At 40.3% G+C, this 27,762-nt stretch overlaps 3 protein-coding genes across 3 annotated transcripts; all 3 read right to left on the reverse strand.

Moving 5' to 3' along the window:
- Positions 1-2,190: 2,190 nt before the first annotated feature.
- LOC149977429 (B-type lectin plumieribetin-like) lies at positions 2,191-3,078 on the reverse strand. Its single transcript, XM_090199765.1, has 3 exons — positions 2,939-3,078; positions 2,733-2,826; positions 2,191-2,586 (listed from the first exon to the last, which is right to left on the reverse strand). Exons 2-3 carry the CDS (start codon positions 2,820-2,822, stop codon positions 2,317-2,319), a joined length of 360 nt encoding a protein of 119 aa, XP_090055891.1. The 5' UTR covers positions 2,823-2,826; positions 2,939-3,078; the 3' UTR covers positions 2,191-2,316.
- Positions 3,079-20,359: 17,281 nt separating this feature from the next.
- On the reverse strand, positions 20,360-23,971 carry LOC110489904 (uncharacterized). The gene is made up of 4 exons (XM_021562881.3): positions 21,842-23,971; positions 21,555-21,665; positions 21,231-21,332; positions 20,360-21,131 (listed from the first exon to the last, which is right to left on the reverse strand). The coding sequence occupies exons 1-4, from the start codon at positions 22,034-22,036 to the stop codon at positions 21,033-21,035; spliced, it is 507 nt and encodes a 168-aa protein (XP_021418556.1). The 5' UTR covers positions 22,037-23,971; the 3' UTR covers positions 20,360-21,032.
- A 36-nt stretch (positions 23,972-24,007) lies between these two features.
- Positions 24,008-27,154, reverse strand: LOC110489905 (uncharacterized). The gene is made up of 4 exons (XM_021562882.3): positions 26,352-27,154; positions 26,049-26,153; positions 25,780-25,881; positions 24,008-25,461 (listed from the first exon to the last, which is right to left on the reverse strand). The coding sequence occupies exons 1-4, from the start codon at positions 26,541-26,543 to the stop codon at positions 25,372-25,374; spliced, it is 489 nt and encodes a 162-aa protein (XP_021418557.1). The 5' UTR covers positions 26,544-27,154; the 3' UTR covers positions 24,008-25,371.
- Positions 27,155-27,762: the final 608 nt, after the last annotated feature.

Genomic DNA, 27,762 nt, shown 5'->3' on the forward strand with positions numbered 1-27,762 from the left:
CAGCGAGGGAGTGTGCAATTGGCATGCTGACTGCAGGAATGTCCACCAGAGCTGTGGCCAGAGAATTTAATGTTAATTGCTCTACCATATGACAGCTCCAATGCCATTTTACAACCGCAGACCACGTGTAACCACGCCAGTCCAGGACCTCCAAATCCATCTTCTTCACCTGCAGGATCATCTGAGATCAGCCAGCTCTATGCATCACTGACTGATTTTCTGATCAGATCATTTCTGTCCTTTAAAAAAAAGGTTTCCCAATGTTCTTGAACTAGGGATTTAATTTGAAGGCCACACCTGTTGTTTACAAAGCATGTGACGAATAACATTTGATTTGGTATAGAAAATGGGAAATGGCTGTAATCTTAGTCATGACACTAATTATATGAAAGATTCTGACAGCCAATTAGACCAGAGGGCGACTCACAAAAAGCCTGAACTCACACTTGACTGTGTGTGTGTGTGCGTGTTGTGTGTGTGTGTGTGTGTGTGTGTGTGTGTGTGTGTGTGTGTGTGTGTGTGTGTGTGTGTGTGTGTGTGTGTGTGTGTGTGTGTGTGTGTGTGTGTGTGTGTGTGTGTGTGTGTGTGTGTGTGTGTGTGTGTGTGTGTGTGTCGGAAACGTAGTCTCCTCATCCTACCTCTTTTCAGCCTTTATAAGAAGCTCAGGGAAAAAATCAAAAATAAATGTCATGGAAAATTTAGCGGTGTAAATGTGCTAGCCTTGGCAGTTATTTCCAGAACTGGACACAGTCTTTGACACAGTCTTGGCAGGTCTTACAGTGTTCATTGTACTGCCTTTTTGGCCTTTTTGGGGGTTTTCCATCATTTATAAGAAACAAATTGTCTGTATGAGACTCATGCAGAATGATAAACTGACAATTGATTGTGGGAGTAAAAACCATATCCTAGGGTTAAGTTAGGACAAGTTATCATAGGATTATCCATTGGTTTGAAGTGATGAAGGATCAATATATTGAGTGCATTTGGGTTGTTCCGACTCCAAACAGTCAGCAGCTCAAGCCAGAGCCAAACTCCTCTTGCAGCTCTGCATCAGATTACATTTACCAAATCAGAACAAAAAGGTTTCCCTAGTAAAATCATTGTCTGCCATCTAGTGGACTCTTGACAGAACTTTATAGAAATGGACAGATCAGATTTGAAAAATGTGATTCATCATTAAAGGCTGAATCATACTTCACCATCTGGCAGTCCGACGAATTAATCTGGTTTGGCGGATGCCAGGAGAACACTACCTGCCCCAATATATAGTGCAAACTGTAAAGTTTGGTGGAAGAGGAATAATAGTCTTGGGGTGTTTTTCATGGTTTGGACTAGGTCCCTTAGTTCCAGTGAAGTGAAATCTTAACGCTACAGCCTACAATGACTTTCTGGTTGATTCTGTGCTTCCAACTTTGTGGCAACAGTTTGGGGAAGGCCCTTTTCTGTTTCAGCATGACAATTTCCCCATGCACAGCTCTTGTGGCTGAATGGAAGCAAGTCCCCGCAGCAATATTCCAACATCTAGTGGAAAGCTTTATAGCAGAAAATGGGGGGACCAACTCCATATTAATGCCCATGATTTTGGAATGAGATGTTCGACGAGCAGGTGTCCACATACTTTTGATCATGTCGTGTATAAACCCATTCACCTTGCCTCTCTGTAATCACAGTCTTGCACTATTTTTAGTGCACAATAGGTGAGGAGAGCCTTTGAGCCCGCACTCTGCCAATCCCTCTCACTGTTAATGACATTTACTCTTGGCACAAGGAACGACTGGGACAATGGTGGCGTCTAGACGGGCCATGTGTCTGGCTCCCTAAGAATGGCGCTTCAGAGAAGCCTGTGCTAATGAAGAGGAGGGGCTGCCAACAGAATGAGCCCTCAGCCTCGCCATTTCAATAGAGCTATTGAACTTTTTGGTGCGATATGTACTGTGCTAAAAATATCAGCTCAATGAATTATTATTCATTGTTCTTATCTGACAGATACTGATGGGCTCACAGATCCCATATTCCCCAATGTGCTCAAGAGACACCATGTTGTTTTCTCCTCATATTCATGGAAAGAGAATATTTTCAAATGCTATGATCATTTCTGGTTGTTCCTATTTAACTTGAATGTATCTAGTACATCAACATATAGGTCCTGATAATGCCTTGAAGATGAAGAAGTTCAGAACACAACAGATCTTTTTTTTTTTTTTTTACCATGCTCTTTATTGAACATAGGTCAAGGGAGACAGTCATGCAGCACAGATGAAAAGTGTGGGTATTATCAGCATGAACTGATCCCTGGTATAGCTACAGGGGGTCTGCTCACTGCTTGAAACCCTTAGACTGAGCAGAGGACCACACCTCCTCTCCGTCCCTCTCCACCACCATGGTACCATCGTTGCGCAGCCACATGCGGCACATCTTGAAGCCACCGGACGCTGAACACTTGGTCTGCCACATCATCTTGTTGTCCCTCTTGTACATGACAAAGTTGCAGTCGTCCTGCATGCACAGGCGGTGGGCGTCGCGCTGGCCGCCGGTGTCGGAGTTCCACATGGGCTTCCAGCCGTAGATCACAAAGTTTCCATCCTCCTATGGAGATAAATAAAATGGATACATGCATGTAACTACATAGCTAGAACATAATGGGGAAACTTCAACCTTACATTTTCTATGGACTTCCCAAAAATAACCCTTTCAAGTAGGCCCATAGTGTTTCACAAGTTCTACCCACATACCTGGAAGCAGGCTTTCCACTCGTGGTTGTTGGACATAAGGTAGTCTCCCTTACGCATCTCGTCAAACTTGGACATGTAGTTTCTGCTCATGATTCTGAAATGAGAAGTTCAGCAAAGATGACAAACAAGCGGTCGGTTTTGCATAAGCAAAAACTGAGAGGAGAGAGCAGTCACAGAGAGAACCTTGCTTCAGTCTTGATACTCACAGGCCGGTTGTAGAGTGGACGTTCAGTAGAGTCGCTGATGAGTTTGCAGCTCTTGGGGAAGTGTCATCTCTTCAGAAACCGTGGACTTTTATAGCCGAAACCCCAGAGAAGAGACTAGTGAAAAGGATAAAACTCTCTCTGTCAAGACCTAATCAAATCTGTTATGCATAAGACATGTCTTTAAATGTAACCTGTAATGTGATTTTAAAACTCGAGATAAAAAAACGAAAAACGTTCATTTTGCAAATGCATCTTAAAAAAGGGGTTTAATTGTGGATGATTCGGCTAACTGTTTGCACCTGGGGTGTCTGAATATAGTCTGTGTTAGAAGGGATTTCATCTTCAACACATTACATTCAAGCCAAAGACAAATTATACTGAAAACAAAATGTCTACTACGCTGGTTTCCATGTAGAGTGAAGCCATTTTGCTTGTATGGACTCTATATTCACCCAAAATCACATACACATTTGTAATACGCTTAACTGTTATAAAGAACTAAAAATGTTACTTTAATGTGGTGTTCATTTCAACACGACTGCTGACCCTATCTGTCCAATTAATGTGAACTGAGGTCATACATATTTACGTATGAAAATGGGATTAAGCTGTTACAGCTCTGTCTCTCTATTGGTTATGAAACATACTTTATTGGGTGTATTGATTCTACATTATTCATGCATTTAATAAATATATATATATATATATGATCTTTGAAAGTATTTTACCACTCAGAGCAGGATTGGATCTACTCAGTGCTTGGGTGGGAGACTGCTGGGGAAAGACAGGCTGATGGAGGTGGTGTCAGGGTCAGTATAGCATACCATTACGCTGGCATAGTAGCTATAGGAACGACTACCTGTAAGTTCTGGATATGACATTAAATCAAGCTTCTGACTTTCTGTGTTCTAAAATAATTAGTCCCATGGAACTTATTGCAAGAGGAGGGATGCTAACCACATCTTCCTGGCTAAATTCCAGGTCTGACCCCTCACCATACCATAATGCCAAGCTTCATATTGGCCCATTGCCTTCTCATTGAAAGGCAATGTGGGATGAGTGCTCTGGAGCAAAATGCCTGCCATGTATCATCCAGATGAGTGTTGCTTGTGGTGGATGGAGTGTTGAGGCCCCCATTCATAATTTGTTATGGATTGTTATGGATTTATTTAACCTTTATTTGAACAGGGAAGACATATTTAGACCTCGGTCTCTTTTACAAATGTGACCTGTATGTACAACATAAATATACACATTATACCCAAACTATATATACACATTAAAATACAAAAACACAGTGACGGGAAGCACAAATAAAACATACCAAATCACCCAGAAAAACAGGTACATTCTTCCACAAATGTCCCTAATCAATAGTTTAAACTGCCCGAACGGCACCAGAACATCAACATTACATTTTAAAATGTGATTCCAGCAATACGGTGCATTAAAACTTAAAGCAGATTTACCTAGCTCGGGGGAGACCCTAGGAACCTCAAGCGTTAACCAATCCTGTGAATGCAACCGCAAAGTTAGATAAGAGTGACGTTTATGAAGTAGGGCTTTGTAAACAAGGGAGTAATGTAGAGATCTACGGGCCTTTAGTCCAGCCAACCTTTTGATACAGGATGCAGTGATGAGTATCAAAACTGTCACTGTGGGCACTATGGTAGATGGCATCCAAAAGGTTTAAGAGTAGGAGCAGCTGCACCGATAAATAACATCACCATAATCAAGAACAGATAAAAAGGTTGACTGAATAATCTGCTTCCTACTGCTTAGAGAAAGGCACAATCTGTTTCTGTAGAAAAATACAACTTTAAATATTAGCTTCTTAACCAGCTCATGTACATGTTTTTTAAACGTCAAATCCATATCAATCCAAATGCCTAAGTATTTATATGCGGGAACACATTCGATTGGAGAACCATCTAATGTGTGGGGACACCCCTTCAAATGAGTGGATTTGGCTATTTCAGCCACACCCATTGCTGACAGGTGTATAAAATTGAGTACACAGCCATATGATCTCCATAGACAAACATTGGCAGTAGAATGGCTCGTATTGAAGAGCTCACTGACTTTCAACATGGTAACGTCATAGGATGCCATCTTTCCAACAAGTCAGTTCGTCAAATTTCTGCACTGGTAGAGCTGCCCTAGTCAACTGTAAGTGCTGTTATTGTGAAGTGGAAACATCTAGGAGCAACAACGGTTCAGCCACAAAGTGGTAGGCCACATAAGCTCACAGAACGGACAGCTGAGTGCTGAACCACATAGCGCGTACAAATCGTCTGTCCTCGGTTGAAACACTCACTATCGAGTTCCAAACTGCCTCTGGAAGCAACATCAGCACAACAACTGTTCATCAGGAGTTTCATGAAATGGGTTTCCATGGCCGAGCAGCCACATACAAGCCTAAGTACACCATGCCCAATGCCAAGCGTCGGCTGGAGTGGTGTAAAGCAATCAAATTAACATTTGATTGCACTTTTACAATAAGTAACCGATGTAACTTTTTAAAATGACCTGTACCATTTTCAGAACTACAAAATGCAGTCCTGCTGGCATAGAAATACACAGCAAACAACAGCTGATCAGACTTGTGTTGTTCAGATATTCCTCTCAGTCAACATAAAAAGTTCAAGTTCATGGGCGTCCTGAGGTACTGGACAGACTTATTAGTGGAGTGGACTTTGAGCTCACAGTACCATATGTTTCATAGGTTCTTAATGTGATTTCAAAATGTGATATCATGTTCACTCAATTACAGTAGACCTGAGTGGTTTTAGGTGTCAAATAGTGTTTTATTTAGTGTAGAAATGTGCTGGGTTGTCTAATCATGGATCTAAGACAAGTGGCTGCATAGTAAGGTTCAGAGCTCTGCTGACTCCAGTGCTGAGTCAGTAATTAAGGTCTATGTTGTACTGTTTGACTGGGCCATCTTAGTTTAGCTTGTCTCTCTGTCTCACAAGACATTACTAAGTAGGCTACGGGCATATGGCCTGACCATGTGACCTGATCCTAACCCTAGTTATAAGTTATAAATAGTTTGGTCAGGAAAAAAACTATATAAATTATTGGAGCGAGAAATTTGGGTCAGTTTATGTACACCCAGTCTATACTGTTTATACAAGGGGTGGGTCTAATCCTGAATACTGATTGGTTAAAACGCATTCCAGCCGCTGTCTATTCCACAAATTACCACCGGCTAAATCTATGACGTTAAAATGCCTATGTACTCTGTTACAATAGGCAAGAAGGCTCTCTTTTAGAATAAAATAGATTAGAAATGTCATGCTTAGCTTATCTTATCCAAATAGCTTCTAGACAGTGAGTCTAGTGTGACGTGACAAATACAGCCGAATCCCTTCGAAAAGTTTTGTCTAGACATCTGGGTGCTGGGATGTTTGGGATCAGTCATCTTAGCAATTATCACATTGTGCACTTTGTGTGATTTTCAATGACAAAGTTGCGTTGAATAAGTGTTTTTAGATGAGCGTATTCAATTATCAAGAATGAAGAAGGACAAATCTCCAGATCACACTGACACGCTCTTTCTAAAAAAAAAATCCACATCCAATCAAATAAGTCTGGAATGTCTCCTCAAAAAACACCCTTCAGATCATGAAATGAACACAAGCAGGCCTAAATGATTTCACATGACCAGACATTTGGAAAAATTGAAGGGAGACATCAAAACAGCGGTGTATTCAGAAACTGAATTGAATGTGTACATAGTTTAATATGGCAAGAGTGTGTGTAACTGTACTGACTGTACAGTGTGATTTATGTTATTATGCTTAATATGAAATAACTCAAGCAATAATTCAGCACTGCTCTATCCCTATTGGTCAAATGATCCCAGATTCTGTTGGTAAACTGCTTGGCAGCTAATCAACCTGGTACTGACTTGAAATGAGTTCACTTGATTTGACCTGACTGATTTACAGACGTGATCAATGTGGCTGCTGCTTTTTCTGTTCAGCTGAGCGGGGGTGCCCCTGGACTGGAAAAACAGCACAATAGTAGCAATTCTAGGCTCTTTCTCATTTCATTTTTCCTTGATTCCTTGCATTGTCTCTCCTTGCCTCCTTTTCGAAATGCGTTGGAGAAGAAGGTGACCATTCTCTTCATGGTGATTTATACTGAATAGCTACACAAAGGTAGAAACATTTAACATCCTCCTTTGCATGTTTGTGTATTATTCTACACACTGGCTAATATTCTAACGAGCTCTGCCCCGAAACAAACCCACATTTGGTTGGTCCAGACCGGATCAAATCTGTACCAATCTTAGATGTCTATGTTGACATCACAATACAGCACAGCACACACTACAGTAGAGTAGAGCACAGTACTGTACAGTAGAGTAAGTTCAGTAGAGTAGATTAGTTCAGTACAGTACAGTAGAGCACAATACAGCACCGTATATTTAAGTACAGTACAGTACAGTATAGTAGAGTAGAGCATACATAGTACACTACAGTCGAGCACAGTACACTAAAGTAGAGTAGAGTAGAGTTCAGTACAGTACAGTAGAGCACAGTACACTATAGCAGAGTATCGTTTAGTACAGTACTTTAAAGTACAGTCCAGTAGAGTGGAGTATATTACATTATACTGTACTCTACTAATGTGTGCTCTAATGTACGGTACTGTACTGAACTCTACTGTACTGAACTATACTCTGTTTTTCTTTACTGTACTCTGCTGTACCGTACTCTACTGTAACTGTGGATTGTGACTACTATGAGTTCCCACTGGGGCCAATTCAATTACAGTCATTGTGTTACAGATCTTTCGGTCACTCTGTAACCGATTTGGTAACAGAGTAACACGTTTTAATCACTTAAAAATTCATAAACAAAATGTGTATAATTAAAAGCACTAGAACTAATTGTTAAGTCTACCTTTACTTGTTGCTTCTGTGAACTTTCATAATCCTCCCTCCTCATGAGGGAGTGAAATTATATACTGAACTAAAATATAAATGCAGCATGTAAAGTGCTGGTCTCATGTTTCATGAGCTGTAATAAAAGATCCAGAATGTTCCATATGCATAAAAAGCGTATTAGCACGAATTTGTTTACCTCCCTGTTAGTGAACATTTTTATAATTTGTCAAGATAATCCATCCACCTGACAGTTGTGAAATACCAAGACGCTGATTAAACAGCATGATCATTACACATTACACAATATGCCCTCCAAGCTCCACCCACGGCTGCGTCCCTGCCCAGTCATGTGAAATCCATAGATTATGGCCTAGTTATTTTTTTAAATTAACTGATTTCCTTATATAAACTGTAAAATATTTGAAATTGTTGCATGTTGGGGGCTCCCAAGTGACACAGCGGTCTAAGGCACTGAATCTCAGTGCTAGAGGCATCACTATAGACCCAGATCCTGGGCTGTATCACAACCGGCCGTGATCCTGAGTCCCATAGAGCGGCAAACAATTGGCCCAGCGTCCGGGTTAGGGAAGGGTTTGGCCGGGGTAGGCCGTCATTTTAAATAAGAATAAATAAAGGTTAAATAAAAAATAAATGTTGCGTTTATATTTTTGTTCAGTATAAAATATCTTAAAGATGTGGGTTTTTGGTGACAGAATGACAAGACACTAGGCAATATTTCTTAAACTTACAGAAGGCAAACAATTTCTGCAAAACTAAATGTAAATGTTGATATTAGTTGACATGGGCCATTACTTAAACATTATTGAGCTTTGATGTATTTCTAACACCTTCACATTTTTCAAGAAGATGTTTTTTAAGACCCCTTTTCCATCCATCATAGACTAGTGTGCTCTTTCACAAATAAGTAGATTAAGGAACGTTGGATAGAGTGATCGTATATATTAGGTACATTGGTTCCTCCTTTAAAAGTTGCGAGTTTACACCGCGGGATTTAGAGGTATGGTGGTTTAGCACGGTACCCTGAATCACCACTTCATTGTTCCAGACCAGCGCAAGGGGGAGTTAGAGTACTGATTATGCTTTTGGGTCCTACTGTGTCTCTAACTGACAATAAATGGGTGGCATAAACCGAAATAGAAACTGATAATTGCGCACGACTTCAGTATTACTTACTAAAACTGTTGTTACACTAAGGTTTTTAGTATTATGGTGTATTATGGTGTTTCTATTCCGCTGACCTTCTAGGCAGAGTTGCAAAAAAAAGCCATATCTCAGACTAGCCAACAAAAATAAAAGATTAAGATGGGCAAAAAAACATAGACACCCGAGGAACTCTGACCAGTGTTAATGCTTCTTTAACCAGAACAACAGTTTTCTGCTGTGCTAACATAATTGCAAAAGGGTTTTCTAATGATAAATTAGCCTTTTAAAATGATAAACTTGGATTAGCTAACACAACATGCCATTAGAACACAAGAGTGATGGTTGCTGATAATGGGCCTCCACCATAAAACAATCTGCCGTTTCCAGCTACAATAGTCATTAACAACATTACAATGTCTACACGAAAACTTTTACTTTTACTTCACTACATTCCTAAAGAAAATAATGTACTTTTTACTCCGTACATTTTCACTGACACACAAAAGTACTAATGCTTAGCAGGACAAGAAAATGGTCCAATTCACACACTTATCAAGGGAACATCCAAATCAAGTCAAATCAAATCATTTTTTATTGGTTACATACATGTGTTTAGCCGATGTTATTGCGGGTGTAGTGAAATTCTTATTCTTCTAGTTCCGACAGTGCAGCAATACCTAACAAGTAATATCTAACAATTTCACAATAAATTTCAAAGACACACAAATCTAAGTAAAGGAATGGAATTAAGAATATATAAATATATGGACGAGCAATGTCAAAGTGGCATAGACTACGATACAGTAGAATAGAATACAGTATATACATATGAGATGAGTAATGCAAGATATGTAACTATTATTAAAATGACATTATTAAAGTGACTAGTGTTCCATTTATTAAAGTGGCCAATGATTTCAAGTCTGTGTGTAAGCAGCCTCTCTGATGGCTATTTAACAGTCTGATGGCCTTGAGATAGAAGCTGTTTTTTATTCTCTCGGTCCCAGCTTTGATGCACCTGTACTGACCTCGCCTTCTGGATGGTAGCGGGGTGAAATCAAATCAAATTTTATTTGTCATGTACGCATGGTTAGCAGATGTTAATGCAAGTGTAGCGAAATGCTTGTGCTTCTAGTTCCGACCATGCAGTAATATCTAACAAGTAATCTAACCTAACAATTTCACAACAACTACCCTATACACACAAGTGTAAATGAATGAATAAGAATATGTACATAAAAACATATGGATGAGCGATGGCCAAACGGCATAGGCAAGATGCAGTAGATGGTATAGAGTACAGTATATACATATGACATGAGTAATGTATAAGGTATGTAAACATTATATAAAGTGGCATTGTTTAAAGTGGATAGTGATACATTTATTACATCCAATTTGTTAATTATTAAAGTGCCTAGAGATTTGAGTCAGTATGTTGGCAGCAGCCACTCAATGTTAGTGATGGCTGTTTAACAGTCTGATGGCCTTGAGATAGAAGCTGTTTTTCAGTCTCTCGGTCCCAGCTTTGATGCACCTGTACTGACCTCGCCTTCTGGATGATAGCGGGGTGAACAGGCAGTGGCTCGGGTGGTTGTTGTCCTTGATGATCTTTTTGGCCTTCCTGTGACATTGGGTGGTGTAGGTGTCCTGGAGGGAAGGTAGTTTGCCCCCGGTGATGCGTTGTGCAGACCTCACTACCCTCTGGAGAGCCTTACGGTTGTGGGCGGAGCAGTTGCCGTACCAGGCGGTGATACAGCCCGACAGGATGCTCTCGATTGTGCATCTGTTAGAGTTTGTGAGTGTATTTGGTGACAAGCCAAATTTCTTCAGCCTCCTGAGGTTCAAGAGGCGCTGCTGCGCCTTCTTCACCACGCTGTCTGTGTGGGTGGACCATTTCAGTTTGTCCGTGATGTGTACACCGAGGAGCTTAAAACTTTCCACCTTCTCCACTACTGTCCCGTCTCTGCCGTCTCGTCATTGTTGGTAATCAAGCCTACCACTATAGTGTCATCTGCAAACTTGATGATTGAGTTGGAGGCGTGCATGGCCACGCAGTCATGGGTGAACAGGGAGTACAGGAGAGGGCTGAGAACACACCCTTGTGTGGCCCCAGTGTTGAGGATCAGCGGGGTGTAGATGTTGTTTCCTACCCTCACCACCTGGGGGGCGGCCCGTCAGGAAGTCCAGGACCCAGTTGCACAGGGTGGGGTCGAGACCCAGGGCCTCGAGCTTAATGACGAGTTTGGAGGGTACTATGGTGTTAAATTCTGAGCTGTAGCCGATGAACAGCATTCTTACATAGGTATTCCTCTTGTCCAGATGGGTTAGGGCAGTGTGCAGTGTGATTGCGATTGCGTCAGCTGTGGACCTATTGGGGTGGTAAGCAAATTGGAGTGGGTCTAGGGTGTCAGGTAGGGTGGAGGTGATATGGTCCTTGACTAGTCTCTCAAAGCACTTCATGATGACGGAAGTGAGTGCTAGTCATTTAGTTCCGTTACCTTAACTTTCTTGGGTACAGGAACAATGGCCATCTTGAAGCATGTGGGGACAGCAGACTGGGATAGGGAGAGATTTAATATGTTCGTAAACACACCAGTCAGCTGGTCTACGCATGCTCTGAAGACGCGGCTAGGGATGCGGTCTGGGCCGGCAGCCTTGCGAGGGTTAACGCGTTTAAATGTCTTACTCATGTCGGCCATGGAGAAGCAGAGCCCACAGTCCTTGGTAGCCAGCTGCGTTGGTGCCACTGTGTTATCCTCAAAGCGGGCAAAGAAAGTGTTTAGCTTGTCCAGGAGCAAGATGTCAGTGTCCGCGACGTGGCTGATTTTCCTTTTGTAGTCTGTGATTGTCTGTCGACCCTGCCACATATGTCTCGTGTCTGAGCAGTTGAATTGCGACTCCACTTTATCTCTATACTGACGTTTTGCCTGTTTGATTGGCTTGCGGAGGGAATGACTACTCTGTTTGTATTCTGCTATATTCCCAGTCACCTTGCCATGGTTAATTGCAGTGGTTTGCGCTTTCAGTTTTGCGGGAATGCTGCCATTTAGCCACGGTTTCTGGTTAGGGTAGGTTTTAATAGTCACAGTGGGTACAACATCTCCTATGTACAACATCGCCTATTTCCACTTCTTGATGAAATCAGTAACCGTCAACATTATTCTCGGAAGTTACCCTGAACATATCCCAGTCCGCGTGATCAAGTGTGGATTCCGATTGGTCAGACCAGCATTGAATAGTCCTTAGCACAGGTACTTCTAGTTTGAGTTTGTGCCTATAGGAAGCAAAATGTTTACCGTGAAACAGAGTATGTTACAATCACTGATGTCTCTGTGGAAAGAAACCATTGCCCTGATCTCGTCAACTTTGTTATCCAGGTACTGAACATTAGTGAGTAATATACTCGGAAGCGGTGGGTGGTGTGCGCACCTCCTAAGTCGGACTAGAAGTCCGCTTCGAGTCCCTATTTTCTACCACCGTTGTTTGGGTTGTCCTCTGGAATCAGTTCAATTGCCCTGGGTGGTGCGGACAAAGGATCTGCTTCTGGAAAGTCGTACTCCTGGTAGTAATGCTGGTAGTGCTGATGAGTTACCGCCGCTCTGATATCCAATAGTTCTTCCCGGCTGTATGTAATAACATGTCACATTTTCTGGGCTAACAATGTAAGCAATAATCAATAAAAAAACAAAATACTACAAAGTTTCCTAAGAACTAGAACTGGAAGCGGGGCAGCCCTCTCTGTCACAGCCATCTTACATGCTTTGACCATAGTCATCCCTACTACCTCTCATCTGGTGGACTCACTAAACACAAATGCTTCGTTTGTAAATTATGTGTAGGCGTGTGCCCTTAGGTATCCGTAAATTTAAAAAACAAGAAAATCGTGCCGTCTGGTTTGCTTAATATAAGGAATTTCAAATGATTTATACTTTTACTTTTACTTTTGATACTTAATTACATTTTAGCAATTATATTTACTTTTTATTCTTAAGTATATTTAAAAAAAATGCTATTAGAGTTTTACTCAAGTAATATTTTACTGGGTGACTTTCACTTTTACTTGAGTCATTTTCTATTAAGGGATCTTTACTTTTACTCAAGTATGACAATTGAGTACTTTTTCCACCACTGGTCTAAAGTGCATAACTGTTGCTTGGAAACAGGATGACATTTCAAAAGGAGGATAGGACAAGCTTTTAAAAAGCTTTTAATAGGACAAGCTTTTGTCATCATTGTGATGTCTCCAGATTGACATTAGATGCAGTATAACTTTAGCTAACAAAGATTGAGGGGAGAACACCTACATTTTAGCTAGCTAACATTAGCATTGCTAGATATTTCTGACAAACTTTGCTAGCACATGGTAACATTGCCATCTCTCCAAAGTGAACTTGACAACATCATAATGATGGCAAGGGTTAATTATGACTAATTATTTGTCTACTTTAGGTTCCGTTTTAGGACCAATATTGTTTTCACTATATATGGGGACGTCATTCGAAAACATAATGTTAACTTTCACTGCTATGCGGATGATACACAGCTGTACATTTCAATGAAACATGGTGAAGCCCCAAAATTGCCCTCGCTAGAAGCCTGTGTTTCAGACATAAGGAAGTGGGTGGCTGCAAACTTTCTACTTTTAAACCCGGACAAAACAGAGATGCTTGTTCTACGTTCCAAGAAACAAAGAGATCTTCTGTTGAATCTGACAATTAATCTTGATGGTTGTACAGTCATCTCAAATAAAACTGTGAAGGACCTCGGCGTTACTCTGGACCCTGATCTCTTTTGACGAACATATCAAGACTGTTTCAAGGACAGCTTTTTTCCATCTACGTAACATTGCAAAAATCAGAAACTTTCTGTCCAAAAAGGATGCAGAAATATTAATCCATGCTTTTGTTACTTCTAGGTTAGACTACTGCAATGCTCTACTTTCCGGCTACCTGGATAAAGCACTAAATAAACTTCAGTTAGTGCTAAATACGGCGGCTAGAATCTTTACTAGAACCCAAAAATGTGATCATATTACTCCAGTGCTATCCTCCCTAAACTGGCTTCCTGTTAAGGCAAGGGCTGATTTCAAGGTTTTATTACAAAGCATTACATGGGCTTGCTCCTACCTATCTTTCCGATTTGGTCCTACTGTACATACCTACACGTACGCTACGGTCACAAGATACAGGTCTCCTAATTGTCCCTAGAATTTCTAAGCAAACAGCTGGAGGCAGGGCTTTCTCCTATAGAGCTCCATTTTTATTGAATGGTCTGCCTACCCATGTGAGAGACGCAGACTCGGTCTCAACCTTTAAGTCTTTACTGAAGACTCATCTCTTCAGCATTTTGACAATAAACTGATTTAAATTTGGATAACAACATTGAAATATGGATAAAATGTTGAAATTTGATCATAAGATTGAAATGTAGCTATAAACTACTGAGTGAATGAGCGCTGTCAGGGAACTAGCTCACGTGTGAAAGAGGTGAATGAATGCCCCAAACTGTTCTGTGAGCTGAGTTTTTCCGATCTGTAGCGTTATCTAGGGTTCTGTCCACCACTGCAATTGGATATACAGGTAGAGGATAACATGTAAAAATTATAAAAGAAGAACAGGATGGGCCGAAGAATTGTGGTCAAGCTCAGAGGCTCAGAGACAGAAGATGAATTTGTAACAATACAGGTCCATTTTGTTCCTCGAGTTGATCTCTATCCCAAGCTACAAGTTATCTCTGAGTCGCCCCATGTCCTTGATGATACATCTAAACTTCTTCTTTCTCAGAAGCACAGTATTGCAAGTTATAAAAATCTCTTTACCAATGTTAAGCATTTAATTGTTAACTATTAACATCAAACAAAGCAGATAAATACATCATTTTTCTCTCACATCTTAATATGTCATATCTCACAATGTTCACATCCACATTTATTTAGTACTATTACCAAATACACCCCCGTAATCTCCCTTATTACCCATGTGCATCTTCAACGATTCTCTTGTCGTTACTTGCTATGCACCATATGTATACTGCTATACATTTAAATAACACCCCATACTCAAAAATACCTTGTGTTATTTGTAGTGGCTGCAGTCCTCTTAGATGTTTCTTATGAATGCCTACAGATAGCTGTCAGTGGGGCTTTCCATGGCACTCTTACGCCCTCGCTCTAGTCTTCTAATAAAACTAGTGAATATCCTTCTCTCTATAAGAATACGGGTACCTATTTATGCGTTACTCGCCTTGATTTTTAAATAGTTTTTTTTTATTTTTTTATACAGATTCATTGAAATTGACTTACTGAAATCAGTTGCCGTCCCTCAATTGTTCGCGGATTATGTGTTTCCTACTGGGCAGCTCTCTATAAGGGTCTGGGCGGGTCTAGTCATCTTTTGGTCAGATGGGAATTTCTCTCACGCTTCATAAAATGTGCCACCGGTTTTCCTCGCAGACCCCCACTGGAAAGCTCTGCAGGCAGAATCAGTAATCGGGTTTGTGACGCCAAATTGTAGTCAATCTTAAATGAGCCAAATTTGATGCACCACGTCTGTCAGGAGCTCTCATGGGGCAGTACCGTTAGTTCTCTTATTTACATGATTTAGCTTATTCAAAATTAATGAATCATTAACGTTTGCTTCACTCATGTGACCAACCAATACGGGGTCATGCATGTGACAGATCAGTACATCACAAGGCTTCTTCTCTCGAAGCTGAGACCTTGAAACTGAGATATCGTTCTCAAAGCACGGGTCTGGGCGTACTGCCAAATTGCAGATACTGATTTTGTAGGGTTTGTTCAATCAGTCACGTCCATGAACACAGAAAATGGTTATTAGAAAAGCACAAACATAGAACACATGGAAAAGCACCAACATAAACATTTCAAAGGCCACATTTTGGGGATGACCAAATGCAGTAAAGTTTTGTATAAACAACTCATTTTTTTATTTTTTTATTGTTAGATTACAAAACAATTTTTTTAATTTAATGTCTGTCATGTTGGTCTTCACACTAATTTCTGTGGTGACCTAACCTTTTCACATGTGAGTTCCAAATATCTCTAACGGTCGTCCCAGCCTGAGTTGTTTTATGCACATGATGTCAGAATGCGCTGACTGTTCCAAAATCTGATTGTTACGCAACAGGACAGTTAACACGCGCTGCCTGCTAATTATCTATAGGCTGTGTTTCAACTTGTCAATTTCAAATTACTTTCGAACAAGTTTTATTTACTTCTATGTGAATCAATGAGGCGGAACAAACTTCAATTCAAAAACTGTTGTTAGAAAATAACACTGTTAGAAAATATTTTGAAATTGACAAGTTGAAACACAGCCTATAGATAATTAGCAGGCAGCACGTGTTAACTGTCCTGTTGCGCAACAATTACATTTTGGAACAGTGAGCGCATTCTGACATCACGTGCATAAAACAACTCAGGCTGGGGCAACCGTTACAGATATTTGGAACTCATGTTTGAAGTTGTGGGGGACACAAAATATACAATTAGAGCATATGATGTTGATGGCACCTTAATTGGGGAGGATGGGTTTGTGGTACTGGTGGGAGCGGAATGCGTGGAATGGTATTAAATTAATGCCATTCCATTCATTAGTTTCTAGACATTATTATGAGCCATCCTCCCCTCAGCAGCCTCCTGTGAATTAGAGCATGTACAGGCCAACAATTGGAGTCACTCACGTTCGAAACAAACACTTTCCTTTGGTAGCGCTATAGAGAGCATTGTGATCAATGTTCCCTCTCAGCTGCATGTAGCTCCCCCTGGACTGCTTCGCAGAAGAAATATCAGCACATGCAGATGGAACTCAACTCAACTAGAGTTTTCCCCCTTAGTTAACACTATCAATGTTTCCATTTAATGTGGTCGAAGTTGTGATCGAATCAAAGCAATATTAGCCACTTTCTTTGCAACATACCTAAACAAAATGAACTATGCAAGACTTAGTATGCAAAACTAACTATGCAAGAGATTTTGTTGTAGGCAGAACACATCGGAGTAGGATTCTATTGCACTGACATGCACGACTCAGTCCTACTGTACTCTACAGACCAGTGCAGCAAAACCAAGTTGCTCTTGTTTTGAGATCAAAGGAGATTTACATGTAGCCAGCGTGCACATGTTTTCCATATTCTTTGCTATTTTTTCATACCCTTTGCCCAGTTATAGATAATTTGTAGTCAGCAATGGGGGAGTGGTTGCTTCCTATAAGAGCACAAAATGTGTACATTTTCTTTGAAAAGTTAGTATAGTAAAGAGCTCTTTTTGTCTTAAAGGGGCAGTGTTGTAATTTGAGACAGGTTTGAATAAGATAAGTAGCCAATAGGCAGAGGGTAGCATAATTTGTCTGAATCTCTCTAATAATGGTATGGGAATAATAATGCATTTTATTGTGTAAAGTGGTTTCTTGCATCAAACACAACAACATTTTCAGTCACCTCCTTGTCTGAAGGACAAGTGGATAAATAAACTCAGCAAAAAAATAAACGTCCTCTCACTGTTTATTTTCAGCAAACTTAATAAATACAGCAAACTTCAAAATAATTGTATGAACATAACAAAATTCAACAACAGACATAAACTGAACAAGTTCCAAAGACATGAGACTAACATAAATTTAATAATGTGTCCCTGAACAAAGGAGGATCAAAATCAAAAGTAACAGTCAGTATCTGGTGTGGTGTAACGGCTTTCGTCGTCGGATGAGGAAGAGTAGTCGGACCAAAACGCAGTGTGGTAAGTGTTCATATTTCTTTATTGAACTGAACACTGAATTAACAAAAACAACAAAGGGAAAACCAGAAATAGTCCTGGAAGGTGAAAAACACAAAACAGAAATGAACTACCCACAAAACCCAGTGGGAAAAAGCTACCTAAGTGTGGTTCTCAATCAGAGACAACGATAGACAGCTGCCTCTGATTGAGAACCACACCGGCCAAACAACAAAGAAATACAAAACATAGAAAATGAACATAGAATGCCCACCCTAGTCACACCTTGGCCTAAAAAAATAGAGAATAAAAGCCTCTCTATGGCCAGGGCGTGACATGTGGCCACCAGCTGCATTAAGTACTGCAGTACATCTCCTCCTCATGGACTGCACCAGATTTGCCAGTTCTTGCTGTGAGATGTTACCCCACTCTTCCACCAAGGCACCTGCAAGTTCCCGGACATCTCTGGGGGGTATGGCCCTAGCCCTCACCCTCCGATCCAACAGGTCCCAGACGTGCTCAATGGGATTGAGATCCGGGCTCTTCGCTGGCAATGGCAGAACACTGACATTCCTATCTTGCAGGAAATCACGCACAGAACGAGCAGTATGGCTGGTGGCATTGTCATGCTGGAGGGTTATGTCAGGATGAGCCTGCAGGAAGGGTACCACATGAGGGAGGAGGATGTCTTCCCTGTAACACACAACGTTGAGATTGCCTGCAATGACAACAAGCTCAGTCCGATGATGCTGTGACACACCGCCCCAGACCATGACGGACCCTCCACCTCCAAATCGATCCCGCTCCAGAGTACAGGCCTCGGTGTAATGCTCATTCCTTCGACAATAAACGCGAATCTGACCATCACCCCTGAAGAGACAAAACCGCGACTTGTCAGTGAAGAGCACTTTTTGCCAGTCCTGTCTGGTCCAGTGACGGTGGGTTTGTGCCCATAGGCGACATTGTTGCCGGTGATGTCTGGTGAGGACCTGCAAATTTTATCCTGTGTTCCCATTTATTAAGCTAGTAAATAAATAATTAAACCAATTTGTGTAGTACTGAATCTTAAGAAAGGCTCAAGTTTTTGTAGATGCAAGGAGGTTACGACTGTTCAGAATGATGATATGATACGACGTTATGGTTATTAAGTTGACTGTTTATAGACGTGATAGGTAAAGACCTTTTAGAGTTTCATTCGGGAGACGGTAACTCTTTAAAGAACCGCTCTCGTGGTGCCCCAGGTCCTAATGAGTTAATTGTTACATAATTAATTGAATCGGGTAATGTCATGTATATTCCCTCTCTGGCCTTGAGATCACCAGAGTGCTGATTATTACGCACACCTGTCACCATCCTCACGCGCACCAGCGCTTATTGACACTCACCTGGACTCCATCACCTCCTTGATTACCTGCCCTATTTATGTCACTCCCTTTGGTTCCTTCCCCAGGAGTTATTGTTTTTGTTTCATGTCTGTGTGCTGTTAGTGTTTCTTATTATGTTCCGTTTATTTCTTAAATATTCACTCCCTGTACTTGCTTCCCGACTCTCAGTGCACATCTTTACAGGTAACAATAAAACATAGGTAGTTAATTAGATCAATAACAGTCTTCAAATGAATGTTAAAGTCGACACCTCCGATAAAAGGGTTAAGGTAGGGGAGAGCTGTCACACAGCCATGGAGGGTGAATTCCATGCTCTGACCCATAGGTCACAGGCTGTTGGTGACAGACTGACAGTACACACAACTCACACAGAGTTTAGTTCACCCCACCGGAAGATGCAATCCGAAAAATGGGAGCAGTGGAGCAGCCAACTTGCACATAAAGCTAAGCTAACTTTGCGAGAAGAAATAAGACACAGTGCGTGGTCTGACTTATGGTTTTATATGATGCGGGAATGTCCTGCCACACCGTCATGTCACCAGCGTGACTTTGTTGTTATTATTACTCAACCTGCGCTGAGGGCGAGGGATATAATCCATACTTCCAACGGTAGTGACGGTCTGAAAGGTATGAAGTAGAACTAGCCAGCTGCCACTTCTTCTGAAAGGTATGAAGTAGAACTAGCCAGCTGCCACTTCTTCTGCGCAGCTTTCTTCAACTCAACTGAGATACAGGCTGTTCAATCAAGAGCTCTGACCCAATGAATATAGAGGGGCTACAAAGGGTGGCTAATTATATTTCAGGGGGGGCCGTTGCCACCCATCTGAAACCACCCCTGGAGAGGGCACCAAGAGAGGGCAGGTCTCTGACCATGTTGACTTTATTACACAACTCATGCATTGTTACTCCCCCTAAGCAGTTATGTAACTGTTATGTGCAGGAATTTATCATCACTAGAATTAAACTGCCAGAACAAAAGCACCATCTTTTCTGTCCAATCTGAGCCCGATTGACAGCGCTCTGACCCAATGAGGATGGGAGGCAACTAAGGGTGGCCAATTATATTTCAGGGGGGGCCGTTGCCACGCCTCTGAAACCGCCTGGGAAAAGGCAGGTCTCTAGCTATGTGGACTTCATTACACATTACGCATTGTTACACATTGTTACTCCCCCTAAGCAGTTATGTAACTTACCAGCACTAGAATTGTCTTTCCAAAATGAATAGCAGTGATACAATACCATTTTCTTGATCTTCTATGAATTTTATTACCTAGAAAACGATGTCTCACAACACAACAGAGTCAAATGGTTGATTCGTAGTCTGCCTAGTCATGAAGTTGTTTGTTGGAATTGGAAAAGGGAAGCATGAAATCAATATGGCAATGGCTCACAAAAATGATTTGATAAAAATTATTGTTTTTATCAAATGTTATAAAATGTAGTTAAAGGGCAATTACACCACTTTTCAACCTCATATTCATTATCTCCAGCACAATATCAGTGTATGAAAAGGACACGTTTTTACATTTTGTGGTTAAAAACTAAGAAAGCTCCTAAAAATATATATACTTGATGACGTCATTGAGTAGGATTAAAAGTAAAAACTGTGATTTTCAAAACATGCAACGAGTTTCTAGCCAGGGGAAGGGCATTTTCCTGCTCCTGCGTGACCATGAATCTCATAGTGTTTGAAAATCACTGTTTTTAGAATGTTTTTACTTTTGATGACATCATTTTTCACTGGATCTTTTTTTAGACACTGGTATGGTGCTGGAGATAATGAATATGAACTTGAAAAGTGGTGGTATGCCCTTTAAACAATAGTGATCTTGGCACAAACTAAAAATTCCACCAGTGTGTTATAAATGCAGTACATTCTAATTCTGTCTCATGAACCATCTATTCTATGGTATTTCACTCATCAGTATCATTCTTGGTGCTGGATAGGAGAGTCGGGGCTCCACTGGTGTAGCTCATCTTGCGACAGTGCTCTTGTCTTGTTGTCGACATAGCCTGAAACAAAAGGAAATGGATTCATGCTGTGACATCATTTCTAACACTTTTCATTTAAAAATAGATTTTTCACATTACGTGCCAAGTTTCAATAAATACCTTTGTTAGTTTTGGTTTGTGGAGACAGTGGACATACGGCTTGGGGTCTTTCTCAATCTCTCCGGCAAATGTTTTGTAACAAATTCCACAGTCCATCAGTGGCTGTTACAATACACACAAAATAAATATGGATTTATCATGGTGCTACATCTATAACCTGTAATGATATGCCAGCAGTCATAAACTTTATCTCCAGCAACTTAAAAATACATTTGTTGAATTAATTTAGAAGTGCCTCATGATTTAAATACTAATTTATGTTCTTCAAAAGCTTTGATAAAGAACAATAGAACCTGTAGAAGCAAGTACAAGTATATTACTCACTCGGTCATTCCTGAATTGGCATCGCTGATGGCTTGGATTAACGGTTCCCCTGGCACAGGTGGTGGCTTTCAAGTAGAAATTGTGGTAGATGTATTGTACATTAAACCCAGACTGAAAGAAAAATGGTGTTGAAGTTGCATTATCCACTGTTAGTAACATGTTAACACTTTAGTATGGATCTGATCTCAACCTCAAAAGGTCCTCCTCAGTTTTAGCCCTTCATGGTCAGTGCATATTTGTATCTAGCAATTTAGTGGTAACAACAACCAACATTGTTTTTTTTTTACCTCTATGTCAGACTTCAGGAGACTCTTGAAGAAGAGAAAATGGTGCTGGACTCCAAAATGAGAGTTGAGTTGTTGCAGAGCCAGATCCACTCCTTTCCTGTACTTGTCAGGGAGTTTACTATAAGCCTCCTGAGCCTCAATAGAAGGCAGCAGGACTCCAGCACTTAACAACAACAGCAGCAGTAGAGCAGCCATCTTCCTCCCAGTGTGTGTGGAGCAGCCTGACTAAGGCAACTCTGTGGACAGTGGACCCACCGGGTAAAACATTTACGAGAAACAAAACTATTACTCAGAAGCTGGGAATGACTAGAACAAGCCTAGGGCTCTATTCAATCTGTATCGCAAAAGTGGAAGTGCAACCTAGAAATGTAAAGGTAATTTCCAGTGGTGGAAAAAGTATCCAATAGTCATACTTGAGTAACAGTAAAGATACCTTCATGGAAAATGACTCAAGTAAAAGTCACCCAGTAAAATAATACTTGAGTAAAAGTCTAAAAGTATTTGGTTTTAAATATACTTAAGTATCAAAAGTAAATGTAATTGCTAAAATGTACACAAGTATCAAATTACATTAAGGAAGCCAGATGGCAACAACTTCTTGATTTTTTACTACTGATAGCTAGGGGCACGCTCCAACACGACGTAATTTACAAACAAATCATTTGTGTTTACTGAATCCGCCAGATAGTAGGGAAGACCAGGGATGTTATCTTGATAAGTGTGTGAATTGGACCATTTTCCTGTCCTGCTAAGCATTCAAAATGTAACGAGTACTTTTGGGTGTCAGGAAAACTGTACGGAGTAAAAAGTACATTATTTTCTTTAGGAATGTAGTGGATTAATAGCAAAAGTTGTCAAAAGATACCAAAAAACTACTTAGGTAATCAAATCTATTTTTGTTGGTCACATACACATTGTTAGATGTTAATGTGAGTAATCTAACAATTCCACAACAACTACCTCATTCACACTTATTCACACAACAACTACCTTATCCATGTAAAGGGATGTAATAAGAATATGTACATTTAAATATATGGTAGTACTTTAAAGTATGTTTTACTTAAGTACTTTACACCACTGGTAATTTCAGATAAAGCAGACATATGCAGCGTTTAGCTTGAAACGCAGTCTCCGCTAATGCCGGAACATTACCTTCAAATCACAACATGCTGTAACACGTAATTGGCATGATACGGACGAATAGAGCCCTATGCCTAGATCACACAGACAATGAAAGTGTCAGTGCGTTTTGGTACACCAGAATTACATTCATTTCCATAGAACGCTGCGTTTCCCTTGCAGCATTGCGTTGCAGAAGTAGTTACAGTGTGTTCCATGTTCTGTACCTTGGATCCAACATATGCATCAAATTGTATGCATAGACTTGACAGAAATAATAGCAAAAAGGCAAATGTTGAACATTTGTGGCACACATATCCAATAAAAAAATTGGATTACAAAATAAAAAAATTAGACTGCAGAATTTATTACATAGCATAGACACAATCGGTCTGATCGAAGCGTTAAACATTCTATCAGCCAACTGTGCTCTTTTTTTGTTGTTGCTCAATTGCTCTTTTTTTCTTGACGTTCCTATCGAGGAATGGGAGGTGCTGCAACATCTACAGGAACGTCCCCTATCATGTCCACCTGTGTGCTATTTGGAAGGGAGAAACACCAATGACTCGGATGAATCTTTTCTGAATAAAACTTGATTGAAATTAAAGTGTACCACACTCAACTTTCAACATTTTCACAGCGAATACACAGAAGGGATGCATCCAGCTCAACTCCTGGGATATTTAAGAGGATAGGTAGCATCCGTGAACATAGCCGCGGTAGGTAGGGGTGTTGAGGGTGCTGCAGCATCCCCTGAAAAATCTGAATGTAAAAAATAGGAATAACAAATATTTTCAACAAAAGTAGTGCACTGGGCCATTACTAGTTTTAGCGGACCGATATAGACGTCTGTAGAGCAGGCAATACTTTTCTTTTTTCCCCATCTCTGCTTTGGCAAAAAAAAGGGTAGTTGTATATTTAAGAACAATATCTTGCAGGATTCAATAGTTGGATTTGTAAGAGTTGTTGTCCTGTCCCTTTCTCTGGGATTATCATTCCAATGGAATCTAGAAATAACAAAGTTATGGGCACAGACACAAAACATGCACATCAAATTTTAATATTTTTCTTGATCAAATAACATGGAAAACAACCACTTATTGTGAAGTATTAATTTACCATCCTTACAAACCACAATGTAAATGAACATTACTGTATTATACTGTACATCTAAGTTTGGTACCTGAAGACTTTTAATCACCATGAAGAAAAACAATGCACAATACATTAATTTAGTACATTGAGATGTTAAATGGTTTGTGATGTGGCTCAGTTGGTAGAGCATGGCACTTGCAACACTAGTAGTTGTGGGTTCAATTCCCACAGGGGACCAGTACAAAAATGTATGCACTCACTCAGTGGTGTAAAGTACTTAAGTACAAAAACTTGAAAGTACTACTTAAGCAGTTGTTTCGGGTGTCTGTACTTCACTTTACTATTTATATTTTTGACAACTTTTACTTTAACTTCACTACATTCCTAAAGAAAATGATGTACCCCTGACACCCAAAAGTACTCGTTACATTTAGAACGCTTAGCTGGACAGGAAAATGATCTAATTCACACACTTATCAAGATAACATCCCTTGTCATCCCAACTGCCTCTGATCTGGCGGACTCACTAAACACATGCTTCATTTGTAAATGATGTCAGTGTTGGAGTGTGCCCCTGGCTATCCATACATTAAAAAACAAGAAAATGGTGCCGCCTGGCTTTCTTAATATAAGGAATTTTAAATTCTTTAAACTTTTACTTCTACTTTTTACACATATTTTAGCGATTACATTTACTTTTTATACTTAAGTATATTTAAAAACCAAATACTTTTAGATGTTTACTCAAGTAGAATTGTACTGGGCAACTTTCTATGAAGGTATCTTTACTTTTACTCAAGTATGACAATTGGATATTTTTTCCACCACTGCACTCACTACTGTAAATTGCTCTGGAAAAGAGAATCTACTAAAATGTCAAAAGAATGAATCGACCATTTCAGTCCCCACAGAGAAATAAGTTGCATTTGCAAAGTAGTTCAAGAAACAGGAAAACAAATATCAAGCAATATTTGTATATTCCACAAGTATTATCAGATTAACTGTTTTGTACAGATTATTATCAGACTCAAGTTACAAATGCTGATAACTAAATGTAGTTGAGAGTTTAACATTTTTTCACAAAAGTAGTGCACTAGTCCTGTATTAGCAGACCGATATAGGCATCTTTAAAAAACACAAACCTTAGTGTGTTTAAAGTTGTTAGATACTGTACTTGAGGAAGTTGAACACAGAATAACGAATACAGATGAAATGAGGGTGCCTCTACAGACTACATTCAGATGTAAGCCTATCGTGCAATACAAACGTTTTATCATGGCCACAAAACGACATTACTCCCATTGCCAAGAATTTCACTTGGAACCCTTTGAAGCCAGGATAGTTGCGTCTCCACTTTGGTAACTCATTGTGTTACAGCGATCCACTCTTGCTGTCTTCATATCCTGAAATTCACAACATTAAAAGAGGGGAAATTAACATGTTTATATTCCTCTTCAAAAACCTTTACAATATTAATGTCCTCAAAATAAATGTTTACTCTATGATGTGATGGAACAAATCACTGAAATTACTGTATGTTTTCTGAATTAGATTATATGAAAGAGTTCATCTCTCATGTGATAGTGTACATACAGGAACCAGTATATTGACAATTCTCAGTTTTCCTCATGAAAATTCTAAAATGTTTCTCATTAGCATACTTTGTTATAGAAGGGATTGAAATTGTTTAATGGGAAGGGACAACTATTGATCCAACACACCTCTGTAAGAACTGGTTTGTGGAGACAGTGGACATACGGCTTGGGCTCCTTCTCAATATTTCCAGCAAAGGTTTTGTAGCAGATTGCACAGTCTATCAATGGCTGTAGAAATACACACAATATGACAGTGTCGACAACAGCATCATATATACATTTTTATTCTATGCTGTAGACTTAGATCTGTCGACGATAACTCATGGAATTGTATGAAAGCCCTAAGGGAGTTGATGATTCAGAGCAACTGTTCTCAGACAGTTCCAGGTACTCACTCGGTCGTCCCTGAACTTGCATTGCGTGACGTCAACTGTTCCCTTTCCACACTTGGTGGCTTTCAGGTAGAAATTGTGATAAATATAGCTCACATCAAATCCAGGCTAGAAGAAAAAAATGTATAAAAGCATTGTAGACTAAACCATAAACATTTACCAGCGAGGTCTACACAAAATGGTTCTGCCACATTCCTCAGAAAAACAACCTCCCAGTAACGGAAATTTCCATGGTTCTTTGTCTTTACTTTTGTCATGCACCAAATAGAGCCTAATAAAGACATGATTCATGGCACCGGATTTTACCTCTATGTCGGACTTCAGGAGACTCTTGAAGAAGAGATAACGGCGCTGGACTCCAGAATGAGAGTTGAGCTGTTGCAGAGCCAGATCCACTCCTTTCCTGTACTTGTCAGGGAGTTTACTGTAAGCCTCCTGAGCTTCAATAGAAGACAGCAGGACTCCAGCACTTAACAACAACAGCAGCAGAGCAGACATCTTCCTACCAGTGTGTGTGGAGCAGACTGACTGAGGTCATTGTTCTGTATTAGTACCACCCACTTGACTTCTGGGATGAACACTAAAGACAAACAAGCTTTTCTGGGAGACATCTCGGATGTCTGTTTTTGGACGGGAGATGAGCAACAAAGGAAAATGTGTAGATATGGTCATGCTCTGTTTTTGACCTAGTTACAAAACTGAGGTTAATTTCAACATGATGAAAATCTATTTTCATTTCTATATTTCAACATTATAAAACATAGTTTTGAATTAGTAATGTATAAGTTGATTGTAAAAAAATATACCGTGCATTCTGAAAGTATTCAGACCCCTTCCCCTTTTCCATATTTTGTTACATTACAGCCTTATTCTAAAATCGATTAAATAACATTTTTTCCTCTTCAATCTACACACAATACCCCATAATATAAGTATAACATAAGTATTCAGAACCTTTGCTATGAGACTCGAAATTGAGTTCAAGTGCATCCTGTTTCAATTCATCATCCTTGAGATGTTTCAACAACTTGATTGGAGTCCACCTGTGTTAGATTAAATTGATTGGACATGATTTGGAAAGGCAAACACCTGTCTATATAAGGTTCCACAGTTGACAGTGCGTGTCAAGGCAAAAACCAAGCAATGATGTCGAAGGAACTGTTCATAGAACTCTGAGACAGGATGGCACAAATCTGGGGAAGGGTACCAAAAGATGTCTGCAGCATTGAAGGTTCCCATGAACACAGTTGCCTCCATCAACCTTAAATTGATTAAGTTTGGTACCACCAAGACTCTTCCTAGAGCTGGCCGCCCAGCCAAACTGAGCAATTGGGGGAGAAGGGCCTTGGTCAGGGAGGTGACCAAGAAACCAATGGTCACAGAGCACCAGAGTTCCTCTGTGGAGATGGGAGAACCTTCAAGAACAACAATCTCTGCAGCACTCCACCAATCAGCCCTTTATGGTAGAGTGGCCAGACAGAAGACACTCATCAGTAAAAGGGACTAATGCAGCCTGCTTGGAGTTTGCCAAAAGGCCCCTAAAGGACTCTCAGACCGTAAGAAACAAGATTCTCTGGTCTGATGAAACCACGATTGAACTCTTTGGCCTGAATGCCAAGTGTCACATCTGGAGGAAATCTGGCACCATCCCTACAGTGAATCATGGTGGTAGCAGCATCATGCTGTGGGGATGTTTTTCAGAGGCAGGGACTGGAAG

This window comes from Oncorhynchus mykiss, chromosome 15, assembly GCF_057628025.1.
Source record: "Oncorhynchus mykiss isolate SJ-2025 chromosome 15, ASM5762802v1, whole genome shotgun sequence".
NCBI classification, from domain to species: Eukaryota; Metazoa; Chordata; class Actinopteri; order Salmoniformes; family Salmonidae; genus Oncorhynchus; species Oncorhynchus mykiss.